Source organism: Chenopodium album, chromosome 5 (assembly GCF_948465745.1).
Source record: "Chenopodium album chromosome 5, dcCheAlbu1.1, whole genome shotgun sequence".
In the NCBI taxonomy this organism is placed as follows: Eukaryota; Viridiplantae; Streptophyta; class Magnoliopsida; order Caryophyllales; family Amaranthaceae; genus Chenopodium; species Chenopodium album.
The window spans coordinates 73400285-73424627 of NC_137838.1; the positions used below are offsets into that span (position 1 = coordinate 73400285).

Consider the following 24343-nt stretch of genomic DNA (forward strand, 5'->3'; position numbering starts at 1 on the left):
TCGCATCAAACTCAATTTCCATTTCATACACACAGCAACGAATAACACCTTTAGAATATTTGAAACTTTTGCAAAAATCCCTCATAGCATCAACATACATACTCCGATTAAAGCATTCACTTAACAAATTCACCCAATTTTGAGCTTCAATCAAATCAAGTAGTTCATACAATTTAACAGACTTACACCAAGGAAGATTAATAGCCAAACCTGTCACAAAGTGATCACTCATCTTCTCTTGCCGTTTCATGGCTGCAGGCTTGTCTCGGTAATTGACCCCTAGTTCCGGAGCGCTTTTTTCTTCTTCTTGCATGTCATTGGACTTCCTTTTTCGAGAGGACTGGGATTCGGTGGTTGAATCCACTTTTGGAGGCTCTTGGTCTTCAATGGGGTTAATTTCCTGTGGGATTTCCATGGTGATTTCTGGAATTGGGTTTGTGTTAAGGTCGGCTTCAATTTGGGTTTTTGGAGAGGTAGACATTGGAAAATAGTTTTAATCGGAGTGATGAGAGAAAAGGTAATTTTTGTGTGGTGTAAATTTGTGTGAGGCTGACATCTTTTATGGTGGAGGTAAATTGGTGAAGTGAGGTGTCGCGAGGTGAGGTGAATTTAGTTGATTTGACACTCATATTCATTGCTTAGGGAAACGCAAACCGTGTTTCAAGAGAGTAGTGTAAGTAGGCTACTTATTGAACAAAAGATAATGATGAATTTAGATGCATTCATCCGATTTTTGTGTTTAGATAAAAAGAATTTGGAATTTTGAAAAATAGATAAACACAACAATTTTATCTTTTGAATATTATTAGTAAAGAACACTTGCAAATATAACTTGATACACGGAACAAATCAACAAGGCTCATGCAACCAATTTTGGACTTTTCATATTCTATGTCTTTCAAATTTACATGCCCTTAGTAAATATTACTCCTGCTTACAACCTGTCTTAACTATGTAATTAAACATATAACACTTGTGCACAGTATACAACAGATTAAGCATGTCAGTTTAAGCTTCATACCTGAGGGAACTTGATGCATTTTTCTCAGTATAACTTAATCATCCCAAGTTCCATTCTCATCTTCTCATGCCTTTCTCTATTCAAGGGTTTTGTTAATATATCTGCAATTTGATTGTCAGTTTGGCAGAAATCTAATTTAATCAAACCCTTTTCAACATTATCCTTAAGGAAATGATGCCTTATATGAATATGCTTAACTCTTGAATGATGGACTAGATCTTTAGATATGCAAATTGCACTAGTGTTATCACAGTAGATAGTAATGCAATTGAATTTAATACCAAAGTCACGTAACTGTTGCTTTATCCAGAAGACTTGAGAGCAACAAGCAGCTGCTGCTACATACTCAGCATCTGCAGTAGACAATGCAACAGTATTTTGTTTCTTGGAACCCCAAGAAACTAGACAAGAGCCAAGGAACTGAACCATACCTGAGGTGTTTTTCCTATTGACTAGGTCACCTGCATAGTCAGCATCTGTGAATCCTTGAAGCATAAAGTCATCACTTCTAGGATAGAACAGACATAGGTCATCTGTTCCTTTGAGGTATCTCAAAATTCTCTTAACAGCCGTTAGATGTGATTCTTTAGGATTAGACTGAAATCTAGCACACAATTCAACACTAAAGGAAATGTCAGGCCTACTGGCTGTTAGATATAACAATGAACCAATCATACCTCTTTAAGTGGTTTGATCCACACTTGTTCCTTGTGGATCCTCATCAAGTCTTGTTGCTGTTCCCATAGGTGTATGATTTGTCTTGGCATTTTCCATGTTGTACTTCTTCAGAAGTTCCTTGACATACTTCTGTTGATGAATCATTATTTCTTCAGCTGTTTGCTTTATTTGAAGTCCAAGGAAGAAATTCAATTCACCCATCATGCTCATCTCAAATTCACCACCCATTAGCTCAGCAAAGTACTTGCACAAACCATTGTTAGTAGCACCAAATATAATATCATCTACATAGATCTGTACAACTAACAAATCAGTTCCTCGAGATTTAAGAAAAAGAGTTTTGTCTACTTTTCCTCTTTTGAAATCATTTTTCAGTAGGAACTTTGAAAGCCTTTCATACCAGGCTCTTGGAGCTTGTTTAAGCTCGTAGAGAGCTTTATCAAGCTTAAAAACATGATTTGGAAATTTTGGATTTTCGAAACCTGGAGGTTGTTCAACAAACACCTCCTCATTTAAGAAACCATTTAGAAAAGCACATTTGACATCCATTTTATAGAGTTTGAAACCCATAAAAGAAGCAAAAGCCACTAGGATTCTAATAGCTTCTAATCTAGCTACAGGAGCAAAGGTTTCATCGAAATCAATACCTTCCTGTTGGTTGTAGCCCTTCACAACCAATCTAGCCTTGTTCCTTACTATGGTGCCATGTTCATCAAGCTTGTTCCTGAACACCCATTTGAGCCCAATTACCTTCTTTCCCTTAGGCTTTGGCTCAAGGTGCCAGACCTTGTTCCTTTTGAACTCATTGAGTTCCTCTTGCATTACCACTATCCAATCTGCATCTCCCAAGGCTTCTTGATGATTTCTTGGTTCTAGAATGGACAGAAATGCATGGAATGCGCACTAGTTCCTCATTTGTGATCTTGTTTGCGTTCCTTTTCCTATATCACTGATTATGAGATCAGTTGGATGGGAACCTCGATACCTGAATGGCCTGGGTTGGAATTCCCTTGCTGGAACTTCAATTTGAGGAGCTTCTGATTCTGTTCCTTCTACTTCTTCTGCTTGTTCCTCATTCACCTGTTCATCTGGTTGAGGAACCTCTCCATTTTCTTGATGATCCTCGTCTGGAGCAGGCTGCTTTTCTTTGGTTTGCTTTTGGGACTCTTCTTCATCCCTGTCTCTTATTAATCCAATTTCAAAATCATTATCATCTTCTTGTTCCTGTACACTCACAAACTGGTTAACTTCATCAAAGATTATATGAATGCTTTCCTCAACACACATTGAGCTTTTATTGTAAACTCTATAAGCTTTGCTCAGAGGCATATCCTAGAAATATAGCCTCTTCACTTCTTTCATCAAATTTCCCTAGGTTTTTCTTACCATTGTTATGTACAAAGCACTTACAACAAAAGACTCTAAGATGAGATATGTTTGGCTTTCTTCCCCTGAATAGTTCATAGGGAGTCTTGTTGATGATACTTTTGATTGTTACCCTGTTAAGGATGTAACATGATGTATTCACGGCTTCAGCCCAGAAGTTCCTTGGCAATCCACTTGCAATCAGCATCGTTCTAGCCATTTCCTCAAGGGTTCGATTCTTCCTTTCTACAACTCCATTCTGTTGGGGAGTCCTTGGAGCTGAGAAGTTATGATTCATGCCATTTTCCCTGCAAAACTCATCAAATCTTGAGTTCTCAAATTCAGTTCCGTGATCTGACCTGAGATGGACTATGGAGTGACCACTGACTTTCTGTATTTTCTTGGCAAAAGCAACAAACTCGTTAAAAGTTTCATCTTTACTAGCAAGAAAAATAACCCAAGTGAATCTAGAATAATCATCAATAATAACCAAAACATATTTCTTGCCACTCCTGCTTTGAATTCTCATGGGACCACACAAATCCATATGGATTAATTCCAAAGGCTTTGTAGTGCTCACCATTTTCTTCAATTTAAAAGATGAGCGAACATGCTTGCCTTTCACACATGCATCACAAACTTTGTTCTGTAGGAACTTGATAATAGGAAGTCCCACAACCAAGTTCCTTGACCTTAGCTTGTCCAGTAATGAAAAGCTAGCATGTCTAAAACGTTTATGCCATAGCAGGGGATCATCTTCAACAACACTCAGACATGTAAGGTTGTTCCTTGGGATTAAGTTGAGGTCAACTGTATAAGTGTTCCCTCTTCTAGTTCCTTCTAGAACAACCTTTCCTGACTTGTTGTTGATGATGTTGCAAGAGTTAGAAGTAAAACTTACAGAATTTCCTTTATCACAGAATTGTGATATACTGAGCAAATTGTGCATTAAGCCCTCGACCAGGAACACATTATCAATGGAATGAGATTTTGATCTACCAATTTTGCCTTTTCCAATGATCTCGCCCTTCTTATTATCCCCAAAGGTTACTAGTCCTCCAGGGTAGTCTTCTAGTGAGAGGAATTTTGATTTATCACCTGTCATATGCTTTGAACAACCGCTGTTGAGATACCACAAGTTGTTCCCCCTCACTAGGACCTGCAAGAAAACTAAGCATTAGGATCAGGAACCCAGGTTTCCTTGGGTTCCTTAGACGTGGATGCAATATCAGTTTTCTTGACCCACACTTGTTTTACATTTCTTTTATCAGCTTCTTCTCTTATCCTACACTGTCCATAGAGATGTCCAGTCTTACCACAAAAAGTGCATACCTTCATGCTAGGAAGCTCAACATATTTCTTTTGCTTACCTTTCTTGGTCATATAACCAAGACCTTCAGTTCTTTTTCCTTGAGCTTTAGCTATCCACTTAGGTATGACTTTTGGGTCAATACTTCTATCCTTTCTAGCATTCAGTTCCGACTCAAGTTGATCCTTTTGAGTTTTTAAGGTAGAAAGCTCATTTTTCAAATTTTCAAAATCAACATTGAATTTAAGCAACTGATCGCTTGAGGAACTACTAGAACTGATATCAGAATTTATGAGCTTATACTGAGTTAATTCAACATTCAGAAGAATACTTTCATTCTTAATCCTATCAGCTATCTCAGTTATGTGTTTGTATTTAAAATCAAGCTCTCAAAATATGCTTTGAGACTTGGCATAGGCTGTTTCCAACCAAGCACCGTGTTCTTTGCAAACCTTAAGAGCTTTTTCACATTTGTTCAATTTTACACATGTATCTCTAAAGAATTCTTCTTCTTCAAGACATATATCTATTAAGAAATCTTTAGAGAGAGTTTTAAGCTGTTTAGGATCAAGAAATACCTTTTTCTGGAGTTCCTCAAGGTACGCTTTTTCATCATCTGATTTGGCCATCAAACAAAGATTGGTCGTCTCCTCTTCTAGCTGGTCATCATCTTCTTCTTCACTTTCTGAGTCTCCCCAGGCTGCTATCATAGCCTTCCTCATGTCTGACTTTTGATAGTTTGCTTTGCTGAATTTTTCTCTTCCCTGTTCCTTAGCCTTTTCTTTTCCTTTATCATTTTCCCAAAGGGGACAGTCTCTGATAAAGTGATCTGGGGATCCACACTTGTGGCAGCTGTAGTCAGGCATTGGATTTGAGGTCTTTTTCCCGAAGTTCCTTGAGGTTCGGCCTTTCTTGAACATCTTTTTGAATCTTCGCATAATTAGGGCAGCCTCATACTCGTCTACTTCAGAGTCTTCCTCCTTATCATCCTTAAGAGCCAATCCCTTGTTCCTCATGGGTTCATTGTTGACTCTAAGGTGTAGCTCATGAGTCATGAGAGAACCTGCTAGTTGTTCAATATTGAACTTGGTAAAGTCCTTCGTTTCCTGAAGGGCTGTCACCTTAGCTCTCCACCTCTCATCTTGTGGAAGACTTCTAAGAACCTTCCTAACCTGCTCATCTGTAGGAATCTGTCTACCAAGGGAAACCAACTCATTTATGATGTTAGTAAAACGGGTTAGCATCTCTTGAATGGTTTCCTTAGGCTGCATTTCAAATCTTTCATACTTAGACATAAGTAGATCGATTTTTGAGCGTTTAACCTCATTAGTTCCTTCATGAGTAATCTGCAGCAAATCCCAGATTTCCTTAGCGTTCTTGCACACCATAACACGATTGTGTTTGTGAGGTCCAAGTCCACAGTGGAGCAATTTCACAGCCATAACATTTATTTCCATTTTATCAAAATCTTCTTTTTCATATTCAGACATAGGCTTAGGGATTACCTCGTTCTGAGCATTTGTTTTGGTGACTTCGAAATCACCAACCTCGATGACCCTTCAGACTTGATAGTTCTCTGCCTTGATAAAGATCTCCATGCGGTTCTTCCAGTAAGTGTAGAAATTGTCGTTGAACATAGGAGGCCTCTGTGTTGAGTATCCTTCCTCGAGATTCTCATGAGTATTCATTTTCTCCAAGACCTTTCTTCTTCAGGGTTTCCTGATTTTCCTAGAAGTTAGGCTCTGATACCAATTGTTGTTTTAATGAATACTACAAGAAGGGGGGGTTGAATTGTAGTATGAGAATTTAGCCAAACTTTTTGCGGAATTAAAATTAAGTTAGCTAAAGGAACTGAGAGATTAACTAAAGGAACTAAAGAATGCAAGAGAGATTTTACGTGGAAAACTCCTTGGCCCTAACAAGGAGAAAAACCACGACCACTTGGGATTTTGGGAAAAGAATCTTCACTATAATAGGGCAAACGATCCTATTACAAGCTAAAGACTCAAACTCAAGTTCCTCTACGAACTTGAGACCCTGAGGAACAAGTCACCCAACTTGTTACTCTTCTCTTCTCTTTCTCTCTTCTCACTTCTCTGTTCTCTCTTCTCTCTCTCTTCTCTTTCTCTTCTCTTTCTCTTCTCTCTCTCTCTTCTCTTTCTCATACACAAACTTTCACTCGAACTTCCCTATTCTCCAATTACAACTCGAAAGAAAAACAAACTCTAGTATAAGAACATTAAAACACTCTAATGAACTTGTGTGGAATTGACACTTGACTCGATTTGAAGCTTGAAAACTTATGTGAGCAAGGTAAGATTTTCCATCTGAAATCAACAACTATTTATAGACCAAAATCCGTTTAGGAAAAACTTCTTTGTGCAGCAAATCCATTACGCCACTATTCCAACCCACTAAGAAGATCATGTCCCTATAATTAAAGAACCATGAACTCCTTAATGTGCACGGCCATGACTTGAAGAAAATCATGGAGGAGTAGCCGCAAGTTTTTAGAAAACGTGGGAGATTTTATGTGCAAAAGATATTTTTAGAAAATCAGAAATAAAATCTTTTTGGTTAAGAAAAAGATAATCTTTAATAGATTTAACCACTTACCTAAAAACTAGCATGCACAACTTTATCTCTTTTGACCAATTCCACACAGATTTTTCAAGTGCCATTTAATTATCTTATACTTACATAAATCCTAAAATATAAAAATATATTTAGTCTTCATGTTCTCTGATGAAGCTTCTACTCCGAGGCTTCTGTTCCTTGGGAGGAACTTCTCTTCTCCAGTCTTCATTTCTGAAACGCCAGTTCCTGTGAGGGAACTCTTCTATATGGTTAGCTCTGCTTCTGGCCTTCTTGTTCCTCATGGTATTTTTACAAGACACTTCATTCTCCTGGTCTTTGTAACTGAGTACACACTTAAACAATCAAGCACTTATTAGTTTGTAAGTAAGTGAGGTTGTGTCATCATCAAAATCATTAAGTCCAACACTATTGATTGTATGTTAGTCAGAAAGCGCACATGAATACGAGCAGAATAAAGTAGAGGCCTATTATTAGGGCAGGTTCAATCTTTTTTAGGTTGGATTTGTACCTTCATCCCCGGACCCTTATTTGGTTCATGACCTTATGGAGTTGACGATCTCTTGTATCGTTAAGGGGTGTAACCTTCACCTCGTGAACGGTTTACAAGTTCCTTAAAAAACTTGTTGGCAACTCTTTTGCTCTATCTTCTTCCCTTTTGGACACCACCGTACTTTAGTGTATGATCACAGTGGGGTTCAAGCTAGTGGGATTTTAAAGGCTTGAAACTATTCCCTACAGTTTTTGGCGACTCCACTGGGGAGGATTTCTATTTTAATTCCTGAATTTGTTTCGGCAATGATTTAGAATGAGTGGATGAGACTCGAAAAGTTCTAAGTATTTCATGTGCGTACTTTTGATTAACATTGTGGCATATGCATAAAAAAGTTCTCATTAGAAAGACCATCCGTAATGAGTAAAAAACATAGGATTTTACACGTAGGAAATTTGAGAAATGTCTTTCACAACTAGGACTGAAATAACACCGCGCGAAACTGGATGATTTTATTGAGCACAGAAAGCTGCTGAGGCATGTGGGAAGTAGTGTCAGGGGCCAGAGCTTGGCGCCAAACTTTTAGCCGTAGCGCCAGACGCCAGTATTGGCGCCAGGCGCTACAGTTAAAAGTTGGCGCCAGTCGCTGTTTGCTGGCGCCAATTTCCCCCAATACCAAGCCAGAAATATGCGTTCTAATTTCGACCGGTTTTTTGCGTTGTTTGCTCGATCCTGCTTCCTGATTGAATTTTTTCTCACTTTTCTGAAACCCATATGTGTTCTACATATGGACATAACCCTCTGGGAATTCATGCTCTATCTACCCGATTGAACGCTCCTGGCAACAAAGGGTACATCTGAGAGGTTGAATTCACCAAACCATGGAAGCGAGTTTTTCTAAAAAACTCGCGGTGTTCTATCCACACGCGTTAACCCTTCACGGTTAGGCTTCTACGCGGTGCATCTGGACAATTAACCATGGACCCTATTTGACTAAACCATATCCCGAACTTTAGAGAACTAGAGCCATGGTTAGGTTGCGAACTCATTGCATCATGTTGTGCCTACTTGACTAATTGTGCATTATTTGTTGTGCATATATATCTTATGCTCCTCTTAATCGTTTGTTGATTTGTGTTGAGATTATAATTAATGACTTAAAGAACTTTGCCTAATTAATTAATTAATTAATTAATTAATTAATTTGAGTCAATAAAGTCACTTTTTCTTCTTTTAATCGGAATTGACCTAGTACGACTTTAGGCATACCCCAGTTGACTAATAATATCGAAAACAGTCCCAGACCGAGGCTCCAATATTGGTGCCAAAATCTGAGCTGTAGCGCCACTATATGGTGTGTAGCGCCAGACATTTACTAAAAAGTCTGGCGCCAAGCACCATATTGTGACGCTAGTTCTGTCGCTTGGCCGACAGTTCGAATTATTTGTCGAGTCATCACCTAGGGTCTAATTAACCAGTTTGCTAATTAATTCGGTTAATTTTCGCTGTCAATAACACCTTGTCAAGTCATTAATCGAGTCTTGGTCACATAGTCTAGCCACATGGTCGTGACACGAGTCTTAACGCACCATCTACACTCACTAGTCTTAGCACACACTTTGAGCACATGTCACCATGGCCATGTCTTAGGTTCATGCATGAGTCAGTCTTTTCCGTCATTTCAGTTAGGGGGTACATTTTATTCCTAATTCTTCATATCCCTCCACCTCCATCATTTTTTTTCTTTTTTCACTTTCTATTCCATCTTTCTTCACTCCTTCCATCCATGTGTGTTGAATCGAATTTGAGTCACATGATTAACAAACAAAAAATGAGGGTAATGATGAAACAACACAAGACAAGAGGCGAGCTTCAATGACAAGATTTCATGACCTCTTTTGTCTATTTCTTTTTCATTTTTTCCTTTCCCCAATAAGTCTAGCATAGGCACCTTTTCTTTTCCTTTAGATTAATTTTGTAGTCTTTTTTCCTTTTCTTTTAATAAAAATGAGCATTTATTTCCTTACATATGATCATTTCATTGCATTGCATTAAAAAAAAAAAAAAAAAAAAAAAAAAAAAAAAAAAAAATCCATGTCGAATTAAGCACAAGGTATACTTATGATTTGAGGCACCCCTTGTAGCCACATCATATCTCCTTTCACCCTTCAAATATGTGATCCTTTCTTCATAAACCACTTTGAGCCTCGTCTAACGATAGACCTTTCTTTCTTCAACCTACATCTATCTAACCTTGGGATGGAATGGCGTGCAACTTTTGCAATTCTAAAAAAAAAAAAAGCTTAAGTGATTTCAAAAGATCAAATTAAAAATAAATAAATAAATAAATAAATAAAAGTGTACAAAAGGGCAAGTGTTCCAATGTCTTTGATATGAAAATATCTTCGATAAGAACACGTCTCAGATTGCGTCTCTTATCGAGTGCTCGGTACCGTGCCTGAGAAACATGAATGCCAAGTGAGTGATAGACCGCATGATCGGGATTTCCCACACTTATTCAAATAAAATAAATGCTAAAGCAAAAGAAAGAGCTAAAAAAAAAGTATAGAAAACTTCAAGCATAAAAAATATAAAGATTCGAAAGCGAGGTTGCACACCTTGGGGGCTTATCTAGGGTCTTGAGCCTTTATCCCCTTCTTCTTCAAACCTTTAGCCTAACCACGTTACAACCCTTAAAAAGACCTTTTTGAGGTATACACACTTGTGCGAGGTTCGGCTAGAGCTACGTCCGGCCTGATTCCTAACGGATACGTAGGCAACCTCACATTGAGGTGCGACCGTAATAAAAATGCATTCATATTCACATTCACACACTTACACCATGATCATATCAAGGAATCTCTTGTGCTCATCCCTTTTCACTTAGAGCTAGACTTGGGGGCTTGATCCCTACATCATTAGCTTTCCTAGCCAAAGAGTCACCACCATTTGACTCTTTTCAATAATATATTTTTTCAAACACTTAGCTCTTGCGGCCTAGTTTTAGTGTCACTTTCACACACATCACGCATACATGACCAAATATACTTCCCTTAGGAGCCCTTTGTCATGAAATCTTAACGCTGAAGCATGCTTCATCAAAATCACTCATAATTGTCATTGCATCACGAAGTATGAAGTACTTAGCCTCCGTGCCTAAGTTACCCAAATACTTTCATCATTGAGTCAACAGTTGAGATAGCCTAGGATGAATTAATCCTTAAACCTTGAGAGATAGTATCAAACAACATTTGACTAAGCTCATTCAACATGCATTCGAAAACTTCGATTCTTTCTTCGCGTCTTTCTTTTTTGAGAGAAAGTCGGTACCCTCCACAAAATTGACGGAAAATTTTTGCTTTTTTGCATTTTTCGAGTCGCACGATCACATTACAATGCACACACGAGTCATGTACACATTGAGTCATGTCGTGTCATATCATTTTGATTTGAGTCTAACACATGTGTCATTACACTTTGAGTCGAGTCAACCTCGAGTCAGTCAAACATATCGAGTCAAGTTTATACCTTCAGTCGTGTCAAGTCGATGAGTCAAGCAACATTAAGCCTTAGGTCAACCCTAAGATAATTAAAAAGATTGGCAAAGTTCTATAGTAAAAATTAAATACAAGTGCAACAGAATAGGGAAGACCCTACTCCAATTCTTGGCGCCAGAGATATCTCAGCAACGACAGAGCTCGAAGCCTCTTAGAAAGGTGATTTTGACCTCATACAGCAATTTCGGGTTCCTTGGTACGCCAGATAGCCCCTATAAGCAGTTTGACATGATTAAGTAGTCGGTTTGATTACAGTCTAAGTGATCGACCTGACGAAAGATCGTCTCACTTAGCTTAAGCGCCTAAGTATTGGCTCAACACAAGCGCCAAAGCATCAGTTCAAAAGCAAGCACTTAAACGACAATGTTTCCAAATATGGATTGTCGCGCATTCTTATTAAACGACAAAGTTTTCTAAAAATTGGATTGTCATCCCCAACTGACAATATTTCCAAAAATGGATTGTCGTGCATCTTCTTTAACGACAATTTTTCCAACTTTGTATTGTCATCGCTGGCAAGTTTTCCGAAATTGGATTGTCATACACCCAGTTCCCTATAGCAAAATGTCTTAAAGGATTGTTGTAGGTTTCTATTCATCATAAATATCGGCAAAGTTCCTCAATATGGATTGTCATTCATTTCAGTAAGTGGCAAATTTTCCCGAAGTGGATTGTCGATCGACTCTTTTTTGCAAATGTTCCAAGACGCGGATTGTCAATAGTGGCAATATTTTCCCAAAAGGATTGTCGCATAGCGTTGGCAAATTTCCAAGGTGGATTGCTTTCAAGAGTTATATTCCAAGATGTGGATTGTCGATCGTAGCAAAGTTCTTATGAAAGATTGTTACGAAGCATTGGCAACTTTTCCAAAAATTGGATTTTGGCAAATTTTCCGAGGTACGGATTGTTGCTTCATCGTGGCAACATTTCCAAGGATGGATTGTTACGAAGCATTGACAACTTTCCCTAAATTGGATTGTCATACATCATACAAGAGTTGTGTTGGTAACTATTCCCAAAAAAAAGAGGATTATCATCACAGCAAAAGCACCGACATACTGGTTCACAAGCAGCAAAGCGCCGACGTACTGGCATGGTAGTATTAAGCATTAAGAAGCAGTGATCTTTTCGAAGACTATCACAGCGGAAATTAGAGTCATATTAAAAAGAAGCTCTTTGTTCAGAGACGAGTGAACATCGAAACAGCAAGGTGGCGTTCCCTAGATTGTGGAGAGTTGTCACAAACAACTGAGGATTGTTTCAAGAGAAGCAATCTTCGATAGTATTCCCTTGGACGCAGAATATTATCAATGTGGATGGAGTTTGTTTCAAGAGAAATAATCTTCGATGGTATTCCCTTGGACGCGGAATATTATCATTGCGAAGGAGGATCGTTTCAGGCGAAGCAATCTTCTAATTTGGAAGCAGTTACGGGCGTAGCGGTTTTCAAGCGGGATGGCCTGGCATTCTCTAGCTTGTAGGAGGTCATCAAAACAACGGCTGTACAGCAACAATCAGTTACTTTCAGAGACGTGTACTCGACGGTGCAAGATACGCGTTTCTTAACTCTTTTATCTGTTTAACTAATGCTAGTTTTGCAGGTATCGGCGTTATAAGATTGATTTAGGATCGCAGAACGTTCTGAATCATTCTCCGTCCCTATTGATACTTTGACATTCGTTTTCGAAACTTGTGTTTCTCCAAACTCAGTCAAAGTGGGGGCTTCTGTAGACACCCATTTGTGTCTCCCCAAAACCAAACCCGGTGATGAGTACCTTTCACGTCGAATCATAATCAAATGAAACGAAAGTGTGGAAAGGTCTGGTGTTGCGGAAAGTTTTATTTTCTCTTCTCCCTATTTTTGAAAACTTTATTTTTAAGAAAACAGCCAATCCAGTTTGGGTGGTCCATAATATGGGTCCAATAATGGTGTAGTCGGATGGGGCTTGCAAAGACCTTTCCAACGATATATTATAAGCCCAATTCCGATGAATATTGAGGAATTTATGGCCAATTTACTAAACTGGGCCCGGTTTGAGTTTTAAGTACGGCCCTATGATCTAGGGGAGGGCCTAATATAATTTATCATTCCTAATGTAATTAGGAATGGTTTTAGTCTTCTAGAACATTCTAGAAGGTCTTGTCATTCTTAATTCAATTAGGACTCTTCAGAGTTTTAATCAGATCAAATAGCATTTTCGATTGAAATTATATTATTTTATCTTCCAGTACGGTAAAATTATCAGATTTTCGAAAACGCGTTAAAATCCGGTTTGGCGTCCAACCCCAGGCCTTGGCGCCTGGAATTAGGATTAGCGCCAGACGCTAGCATTGGCGCCTGGCGCTAGCCACTGGTCCTGGCGCCAATGAGCCAGGGCTGGCGCCAAGGTGGATTTGTGGTCTTCAGACTCTGTTTTGATAAATTATCTTTTTTGGATGATTTTCTCTATAAATATCGTATCCAAAACTCCGTTTTAAAAAAAACAACAACGATTCACCAACAATCACGATGTACAATATTCATTCACCAAGAATCATTAATTCTATTCTTCATTCATCAACTCTTTTCATTCACAAATCAGTCAAATAATTCTTTTCATTCATCTCATTCATCAATTTTCATTAATATTCATTTTTTAAAATTCTTTTCTTTTACATTCTTTCTTGCTTTCAAATACAAAATTCCGCATTCGCAAGATCTAGAAACACCTAGCCATATTCGAAGTTGCCTTCGCCCTAGACGTGAAAGGTTTTAATTTCTGAGGGTTTGGTCCCAAATCTCTATTTCAATTATTTAATTTAATTGCTTTGATTATTATTTTCCTTGAAGTTACTAACGTGTGTATTTTGTTATTAGAAAGAGGTACGAGGCATCCAAGTAAGTACTTTAATTGATTTTAATTGATATTATGATGTAGATATCATGTTTATATTGTTGTTATGATATTCCTAGTATCATGTCTAGGGTAATTTTGATATTAAATATGATTGCTATGATGCCTTTTATTCTCTTCCTAATATTTATTCTTGTTAGTATCATGTTAGGATTAAAGGTTTGATTTTTATTGCTTAGTGACATGCTAGGGTTTGTTATTAATCTTGTTAGTATCATGCCTAGGATCTTGCTATGCCTTAACATGATTTTGATTATGATTTATGATTATGATTATTATTATTAATGATGTTGATAATATTTATTATGTTGCTTGATATGCATATTATTATTATTTATTGTTATTGCTTGATCACCTTTTATTGCATGTTAAAAGGGAATTGGTACTTGCAATCACGCTTAATAAGATAATTAATAATCTTGTTAGGGTTAATTGTGATTATAATTCAAGTGATCGCCAATAATAGATTTATTTGTGCATTAAATTCAACCAACATAGATTAAACAGGTTTAGGGTAGAGGCCTATTATTAGGGCAGGTTCAATCTCTTTTAGGTTGGATTTGTACCTTCATCCCCGGACCCTTATTTGGTTCATGACCTTATGGAGTTGACGATCTCTTGGATCGTTAAGGGGTGTAACCTTCACCTCGTGAACGGTTTACAAGTTCCTTAATAAACTTGTTGGCGACTCTTTTGCTCTATCTTCTTCCCTTTTGGACGCCACCGTACTTTAGTGTATGAACATAGTGGGGTTCAAGCTAGTGGGATTTTAAAGGCTTGAAACTATTCCCTACAATAATACAATTCCCTATTCAATTTCATTCGCCTCACATCCATGCTTAGGGTTCTAATTTTTCTTCATCGTAGTAATTAAAGCTTTAGAAGTAATATTAGGAAATTTTGACATTTGCTACCACCTAAAACGCCACCTCGCTTTAGATTTTCTACCTATTTAATTTAATTTTTTTTTTTGTTTTTTTTTTTACCACCTAAATCAGAGTTTGTTAAAAATCACTACCACTTAACGGAATCCGTTACGATTCCGTTAAGTTTATTCTAATTACGTTAAGTTTATTCTTAAAAAATAATAAAAAAAAATAAAAAACAAAACAAAAACAAAAACCAGCCACCCAAAACACCTTGCTTCTCCCGTTAGCCTCCCTCCCCCCTCCCCTTACCGGCGGCCGGTGCCGGCGATTTGTGGTGGAATCGAATCCCTCCCCCTCCCTAACCCAAAATCCGACACTCTAACCCCACACCACCAGCCCGAAACCACCCTTAACGAGTTTTAGGGTTTCGCTTATCGTGGTTTTGGGTGGCAGGGAACTCCTTCGTGTGGCATGAATTGCTTACCTTCCCTCATTGAATTAACTGGCGGATTCTGGGAATCTTGGGTATGCTAATTTGGGGTTTGATTGAGTAATGCGAATTTGGGTTTTAATTGGGTTGCGTTGGCTGAAAAACTGGTTTTGGTGGCTGATTAGTGGTCGGAATGGGGTATGGGAAAGCCGACGTGGCCAAAAAAAGGATGGGGGCTGGGATCGGGGCTACTGGGATGGGTTTTCGAGGGGAGAAAGGGGCTGAGATTGAGGTAGGGATGGGTTTTCGAGGGGAGGGGGCTTGGAACGCGACGCCGAAGCCGATAGGCTGGGTGGTCGGAGTCGCGGGCGGTGGGTTTGATGTTGAACAATGGCGGTGGATTGGGCAGCTGGTGGGTGGGAAGGAGTGGTGGCTGGACGGTGGTTGCGTGGTGATAACGGAAATACTAACGGTGTAAGACAACTGGTAGTAATTTTTAACAAACTTTGATTTAGGTGGTAGCAAAGTAAAAAAAAAATAAAAATAAATAGGTAGCAAATCTGAAGCGAGGCGTTTTAGGTGGTAGCAAATGTCAAAATTTCCTTAATATTACGCGACGTCCAGAATTTACCGACAGTTGCCAATTCGATCTGGTCCTCCTCTCAATTTCATCTTTGTTCGCCTTGGAATTTAAAACACGACCTTCCTCCTCGTTAGCAGTAACTAATTAATCTATCCTCAGCCGCCATAGATTCAGTAATTTTCAATAGAGATCGATCATTTCTCAGTTCTGTCATTTTATAATTAGATTTGTCCCTTAATCTCTTTGATTTTATCGATTTAATTACTCGTTTATTATTGATGGTAGCATATTATATCGCGTAAATTGGTTTGTTGTTCTAGCTGTATTTCAATCGTTTTTGGAGCTTTGATTATTAACCCCTTAAAATCTTAAGCTTTGATTATTACAATCGTTTTTGGAGCTTTGATTATTAAATTGGTTTGTTGTTCTAGCTGTATTTCAATCGTTTTTGGAGCTTTGAATAGTATACATCATTTCACGGAAATGAAATCGATGGTGCCTTTTGATTTCATGTTTAATGGGCTGTTTGAAATTGTGTGTGAACATAACGGGCAGAAGAGTCTTAACGACCTTTTAAGCAAAGCCTAAATTTCTATGTCCGCCATAGGACTACCTAATTTTTGAAACAATATGAAATGGGCCTGGGCAACCCGAATAAGGAGGAGGAGAGTTTGGTCCACAAACAAGGCTTTGGAGCTTCCATACTAAAACCAATTGGCAATAGTAGGAGGTACTCCTCTACCTTATAAAGTGAAACCTTTCTCCAATGTGGGACACTCATAAGTGGGATACAATGGGTTTCAACACTCCCCCTCACTTATGAGTGTCCTTAGAACTTCAGAGCTAACTGGATAAGGCCAGATCATTAATCCTCTTAGGGGCTGGACATCCTGTCAAGGTAAATCCTTATCCAGTAGCGATTAAATACCCAGTTTTAGAAGAGACCCACAACCTGGGGGCTCTGATACCATGTTAAATTTCGAAACAATATGAAATGGGTCTGGGTAACCCGAACAAGGAGGAGGAGAGTTTGGTCCATAAACAAGGCTTTGGAGCTTCCATACTAAAACCAATTGGCAATATTAGGAGGTACTCCTCTACCTTATAAAGTGAAACTATCTCTCCTCTTTCTCCAATGTGGGACACTCATAAGTGGGATACAATGGGTTTCAACAGTTTTTGTTAGAGACAGGATCATTGACATGAGATTATATGATATGCCTTTTGACAATTATATTGATACAAGGGGCATTTAAAATTATTTATGATATAACAAACAGGGCATTTAAGATTATTTATGACGTAACAAATAAGGGACTTAAAATTATATTCAATGGCGGATTTAGAAAAAACAAAAAAAAAAAAAAAAAAAAAAAAAAAAAAAAAAACAAAAAAAAAAAGTGTCCGCCATAGCGTGTGAACATAAGGGGCAGAAGATTCTTAACGACCTTTTAAGCAAAGCCTAAATTTCTATGTCCGCCATAGCGTGTGAACATTGTGATAGGACTACCTAATGTGATTTAAATAATCTTTTTTTCTTTTTTTTAGTTGTTTCATGATTATTTATGACGTAACAAACAAGGGACTTAAAATTATATATGTTGAAGCTTAAAGGTTTTGATGATGATGAACTTAAACTAAAGCAAACTCAACTAATAAAGGTTTTTAAGTGTTTGATTAGTTTAGGTGAAATTGATCTTGGTGATAAAAGAAGTAACTTGAACTAAGAAGACATGAAGAAGTCTTTAAACAGAAAGCTAAACAAAGAAGAATGAAAAAGAGTTCTCTAACAAGAACTAAATTCCCTAACAAGAATGTTCCCTAAGAGGAACTTGGAGATAGCTTGCTGAGGTGTCAACCTGGACTGCGAGTGAAGATAGTAAGTTCCTTTAGGAACTTAGTCTACGTGAAGCCCAAGTAACCTACTTATGCAGAATATGGCGCAACAATATTATTTAGTTAAGATTTTATCTTCTAGATTTATTGTTAAATATGTTAAGTAGCTTATGCACGAAATTTATTAGAAGCGTGACAAGTTGCTTGGTAAATAAAGATAAAATTGGAAAAGATAAAAAATAGATTTTATGAAAAGATTTTATTTAAAATTTGTTTCTAAAAATCGGTTTGTTAAAAAGATTTTATTCTTTTTAATATTTCTCTTTCTATCTTATTTTTCCGGAAAAGATTTTCTTTAAAGAGATTTACTTAAACCGTATTTTATGATAAGGTAAGTTAATTTCTTTATCTTTAGAAAACCTACTTGTTGTACAAGTTGTACGTATAAATAGTAGAGATCGAATTGTTTTAGGTTTTTGTGAGTTTATGCGTGGAGAAATCTCAAAGCTTTAATTGAGTAAGTTTACCAAGCTTCTAACCTTGTTATATTAGTTTCGGATTTTGTGCATAGCTTGCCTATCATATACTAGGTATTATTTCTTGTATTGGTTGGGTTATTTGGGTGTTTGTGTGTTCAATATTTACATACAGTTTGTGTAAGCTTCTAGTGAGAACCTGAGAGTTTTTGTACTTCGGTAATACGAGTGAATCTAAGTGTGGGACTTAGATTTGGTAGGATAAGGTCCTACTGTGTAGCAAGTTCATTCTGGAACTTGTGAGTAAAGGTCTGATTATAGTAGGTTGTAACTTGGTGTTTACCCTATTATAATGAAGTTGTTTGTTGTTGAAATCCCTAAGATAGGGTCGAGGTTTTACTTTCAGTTGGGCCCTGGAAGGTTTCCTCGTAAAATCTGTGTGTCTCAGCAAGTTCTTATATACATTGTTTTATAATTCCGCAAAAGTAGTCACTAGGAACTCACATACAATTCACCCTCTCCTCTTGTATTGTTCGTCTCAACTAACAATATTCAATGGCGGATCTAGAAAAACAATAGAAAAAAAAAGAAAAGAAATGTGTTCAGCAAATGTATTTAGTGCTCTTTTATGATTTTATAGTTCTTGACATGGATTTAGTACATATCACCGAAAGCGATGAGGATCAGTATGTAGCTCCTAATGTAAGAACTAGTCAAGGAATTCTAATTGCCATTAAATTACAAAATGAAATGGCCAACTTGCTTACCATTAGATTACCTTAAAAAAAAAAAAAAAAGGATTACCTTACAACATTGCTATTTGTCAGTTACTTTAGTTTGATAATTCAATAGGAAAATCAATGATTAAAGTAAAATACACATGCAACCATATAACATTATTGAACCAAAAGAAATATTCCACTAAAACGAATATTATGTTGTTTAAATTATTAAAATTAAGCCGTTGTACTAAAAGTTGATTTGGAAGTGGAAATCCATCGTTTCATGAGCTAACAAAGATAATTGATGACTTGTGCAATTACCAATAAGCCATTTCTAATTCTTTAAGGGGCAAACAAAATAAACTATGCGCATTTGTTTAATAATATAACGATAACAACATTATGAATACTTGACTTAATTGCTTCAATCACTATTGAATGTTTTTCTTCACTCTCTTTCTTTCTTTCACAAAATTATGTAAATGGCAGAAGCAATCATATTACCGATTGCTAAATCCATACTTGGTAAGATAGCTTCCTTTACTGGCAATGTTGCCATTTCCTCTATTTCCGAAGAAATAAAAGCGGCTAAGTCAGCTAAGAAGGATCTCAGTAAGATAGCTGATAAGCTCACTGCTATTTGTGCTGTCCTCCATGATGCTGAAAACAAGCAATACTCGAACGAAGCCATGAAAGTTTGGCTAAGAGATCTCAAGCATGTTGTTTATAATATTGATGATCTCTTGGATGAAGTCGCCTTTGACGCTTTACAACGCCGTGTCATTAAAGGTCGTTTTTGCCCCAAGCTTAGGTACTATCTTTCCTCCTCAAACCCCATCATTTTTTCTTTTCATGTGAGTCACAAAATACGAAACCTCCGTGAACAGCTAGAACACATTGTGGCTAAGAAAAATGATTTTGGTTTGACTGAGAATCCGATTGAGTACTCAACTGCTGACGTCAGGGATACTTTTGATAGAAGCTCATATGTCCATGTACCTGATGTTGTTGGAAGAGATGAGGCTAAGCAAGATGTTATAATAAGATTGGGTAGTGTAAGTGATGTTAGTGAGCTCTCTGTGCTTCCTATTGTTGGGATGAGTGGGATCGGAAAAACTACATTAGCTAAGTTGGTGTATCATGATGATGCTCAACACTTTGATCTTAAGTTGTGGGTATGTGTTTCGGACACGTTTCACATACCCAAGATCATTGAGGACATTTTAAAAGATGGTACCGGTGACAGTACTCCAAACCAAGATATGAGTATATTGGTGAAAAAACTCCATAGTTTGTTGAGCGGAAAAAAATACTTGCTAGTGTTGGATGATGTTTGGGTTGAGGATTTCAAAAAGTGGAAAGAGCTAAATGATGTGCTAGCTGTTGGTAATCCGGGGAGTATAATTTTGATCACTACAAGAAACTCCAAGGTTGCTTCTATCACTCAAACATTTGAATCGTCTTATGATTTGGACAGTCTTCCGATGGAAGTTTGTTGGTCAATGTTCAAGCACCTGGCATTCAAGGATGGCGAGGAAGGCAAATATCAGAATCTTTGTGAAATTGGCAGGTCTATTGTTAAAAAATGCCATGGCATCCCACTTGTTGTGAAGAATTTGGGGAGTGTACTAAGAAGTGTGAGGGACGAACAGGAATGGCAACGAATTAACGATATGGAAAGTTTTATAGAATTGAAGCAACATTATGATAATGTTTTACTACTATTAAAATTAAGTTATGATAAATTACCATCTCACTTAAAATCATGTTTTGCTCACTTGTCCTTGTACATGAAAGATTGTCCATTATATTCAAATTCTGTACCATATATGTGGAGTGCGCTTGGATTGTTTCCACTGGATCAGAGAAATAAGTATATTGCTGGCTTGGGATACTCTTATTTAAGGGAACTGACATCAAAATTCTTGGTTGAAGAATCAAATGCACATATTGTGGCATTATTTTGCGAGGGTAAAATGCATGATGTTTTGCACGATCTAGCAGGGAACATTATGGCAGAAGAGTTAGTTGTGGTAACTTTGGGTAAGATGACAGATTTAGACCATGCTAGGCATGTTGTTTGGGGATATGAGGAAGTTGATCGTTTAAAAGAAGAACAATTTCCAACAGAGCTTCTCAAAGCGAAGAAAGCTCGGACGTTTCGAGTTGGTTATAGAATGAAACATGTAAGCATGTCTTTTCTAGAGGGTATTATATCCAATCTCAGCTGCTTACGCGTCTTGGTACTTGAAGGTCTTTGGTATGAAGAGCTGCCAAAGTCAATCGGGAACTTGAAGCATTTGAGATTTCTTGACTTGTCAGATAATCCCATCATGAAATCCCTTCCAAATACAATTTGCAATCTATTGAATTTGGAAACTTTTTATATCAATGGATGTGAGCAATTAAAAGAACTACCAGGGGATATACATCAGTTGCAAAGCTTAATCAATTTCACGGTGACAACGTGTCAAGAAAGCTTAGTTGATACCAAAATCAATGAATTAAGTTCTCTACAGTCCTTACATTTTGATTCATGTAAGAGCCTAATCTCGTTGTGGGACAGTGATAATATTGGGCACCTCAACTCCCTCAAATACTTGTACATTGGAGATTGTCCAAATTTGACAAGTCTTCCAAAAGGTATGAAGTACCTTGTTGACCTTCGGATATTATCCATAAGAAATTGTGAAGAGTTAGATATGAACAAGGGAGATGCCCTTCAAGGCCTTCAAAGCCTCCGAGTATTGCAGATCACGAATGTGAAAATGGCAAGTCTTCCAAATGACATACAATCTGCTGCAACTTCTCTTCAATATCTTGATATTGCAAATTGTGAATGTTTGGTGAAGCTTCCAGAATGGTTACATTGTTTTACCTTTCTCCAGCAATTTCGAATTGAAAATTGTCCAAATGTGTCGAGTTTGCCCAAATGTATTAGCCACATCAATTCTCTACAAAAGCTCAAAATTAAGGGATGCCCAAACCTATCAATAAGATGCGCTGTACCAGATGGGGAAGACTACTCTCTCATACAACACATTCCCACATTCAAACTTGATGGCGTCACATTTACTCCAAATCAAAGCCACTGAAAAAAGGTCTCAACTTCTATACTCACTAATATTGATTTTATATTTTTTATTGTCTCATCATTAGGTAGTTTTTTATTTCCTCTCAATTCATTTTAATTTTAATTTTTTTGACATAATAATTTATATCATACCTAAGTATAACTAACAACAAAGGAAAAGAATGAAGAATTACAAATTAATGATTTTTATTATTTCTAAGAGTACCCTCTGCAACTATTAGGTATTGTTGATTTTTTTGCAATTATTTGTTTTACAGATTTTGGGACCACTGTTTTGCTGTTGGAGAAAGTATTGGTCTGATTGTTTATGGCTCATATTTATTTGAATACTCAAGGCCTCAAGGGCATATAAATGTCTAAGTCGTTCTTCTGTATGATATGATGCTATGTATCTATCCTATAAATGCTTTATAAGAATTACATGGTTTTACCTTACTCTTAATTAAAGTGAGGGTTTTACATGTAACGAACTTTTTTTTTCGTTGTACGTAATTTGTCTATTTGATTGTTCGTTTGTACTTTTAAAAACATTTGATTTATTGTGTTAAAGTTTTTGGGTGGAACGAGATTATACTTCCCTACTTATAAACATGAGAAATTAAGAACACATACATAAAATTGGGTGTGTTTGAATAGGTGTACTCTTAGATATGCTACACCTTGTTATGGATCACTAATATTTGAGTCACCAATATTAAACACGTCATTGTAATAGCGCTTGATATCATGTCGAACTCTCTACACTCGCTCGTCAATATTGTTAGTTACTTAGTCCCTAAATCCCTTTTCTTTTTCATCTTGCCTCTAATAATTTAAGCAGTAATATAAAAAGTTTAGTATACTTCATGCTTTTGAGTAATTAGCTGGAATTATAACTTTAGCCCACCTAGAGATGCAAAAAGTCCCTTGTTAGGGTGAGTGAGTCCCGTGCTAGGGTTTGTGAGTTCTAGTGTGAATCTGTGCTCAATTTTCTTGCGTTCTTCATCAATTTTTCATCTCTGCCTGATTGTTAGTTTTCCATCTCATCAATGGGAGACGAATTGCTAAAGAAGTGGGAGAAACTTAGGTTGACAGAGGACGAAGGAGTAGTTCTAGGAGGCGACTATGTGGAAATTGTTAGCGACGATACGAAGGCAAAAAAAAATCTCACGCTAGTGGGAAAATTGTGGACTGTAAAACCTTATAACCTTGAAGCAATGAAACGTACATTAATGAATGTATGGAAATTAAAGGAGAAATTTGCAATTAGGGTTATGGAAACAAATTTATTTGTGTTTCAATTCTTTTGCGAGGATGACAAAAACAGAGTTCTTGAAGGGAGGCCATGGTTCTTTGATTAGAAATTGCTCCTTTTACAGGAAGTTCAAGGAGATGAACAACCGTCCGATATCGTGTTCAAATACACTCCTATGTGGGTACGTCTACTGGATGTGCCATTGAATAAACGTTCGCTTGAAGTTTTATATGATGTTGGGGAATTTTTAGGTGGTTTCTTGGAGGTCGATGACTCGGATCCCCTGGGATGGAATGAGTGTATGCGAATTAAAATCCAGGTGGATATAACCAAGCCATTGCGGAGGGGCTTATTCCTTGTCACTGGTCGAGACCAATCTCAATGGATTGATTTGAAATATGAACGCTTGGCAGATTTTTGTTTCTTTTGTGGTAGGCTAGACCATATCGAGAAGGAATGCCAATACAAGGAGAAAGAAGACAAGTGGGAGGCAAAGATGGTATACCAATATGGACCATGGTTGCGTGCTTCACCAAGAAAGAAAGTTAGAGTGGACTTAGCAGAAAGAGAACATGAGAGAGCTTTGATGGATAGGCTTCGGCAAGCGTCAAAGATCAAAAAAGTCCCTTCATATAATGATCCCGATGTTGTCAAGTTAGGATCGGTCAGTGCAGCAAGAAAACTAATGTTTGCTTCTCCAATGTGTAAAGGGGAGGGGAAGGGGACTCCGAAGAACAGAGAAGCTGCACTCCTAGCTGTGAAAGATGGGAGTGGATTGAAGATGGTGTTGAGGACTACTGGGGTGAGTGTGCGAGGAGAAGGAGATGGGAAGGAAGGGATGTATATGGAAGGAGAGATAAGGGGTGTCGAGGATAGAAATAAGAGTGATAAAAAATGATGATTTTGATAAAAAAATAAACTCAGGGGAGGTAAGGGAAGGAGAAGATCTTGAATAAAAAGAGGGGGAGCAAGAAGAAATAGTGGCTACGGGGGAGCAGGGGGGGTATGATGAAAATATGAGTGAGGTGAGTCAAAATGATAATATAAACAGAAAGCTTAGGAAAGTGAAGATCAGGAAGGGGGAGAGCAAAAATAGAGAAGGGGAAAAACAACTAGCTGGGAGTAAAAGGCACTTGACAGGGGAAGTTGATCATGAAGATGTGATGATGGTGGATGAGGAGAGCCAA

General features: G+C 37.5%; 1 protein-coding gene across 1 annotated transcript; it reads left to right on the forward strand.

The window, feature by feature from the left end:
* Positions 1 to 19310: 19310 nt before the first annotated feature.
* On the forward strand, positions 19311 to 24054 carry LOC145633134 (putative disease resistance RPP13-like protein 1). Its single transcript, XM_081685416.1, has 3 exons — positions 19311 to 21762; positions 22180 to 22217; positions 23281 to 24054. Exons 1-3 carry the CDS (start codon positions 19311 to 19313, stop codon positions 24052 to 24054), a joined length of 3264 nt encoding a protein of 1087 aa, XP_081541542.1.
* The last annotated feature ends 289 nt before the right edge of the window (positions 24055 to 24343 follow it).

What these genes read in the sequence shown, in the direction of transcription:
- LOC145633134 (XM_081685416.1), top strand. Translation starts at nt 19,311, where the DNA reads ATGGCAGAAGCAATCATATTACCGATTGCTAAATCCATACTTGGTAAG. An exon ending in TGTGTCGAGTTTGCCCAAAT is followed by an intron (nt 21,763 to 22,179) that starts GTATTAGCCACA and finishes TTTGTTTTACAG; the next exon opens with ATTTTGGGACCACTGTTTTG. An exon ending in TGCTGTTGGAGAAAGTATTG is followed by an intron (nt 22,218 to 23,280) that starts GTCTGATTGTTT and finishes CTCCTTTTACAG; the next exon opens with GAAGTTCAAGGAGATGAACA.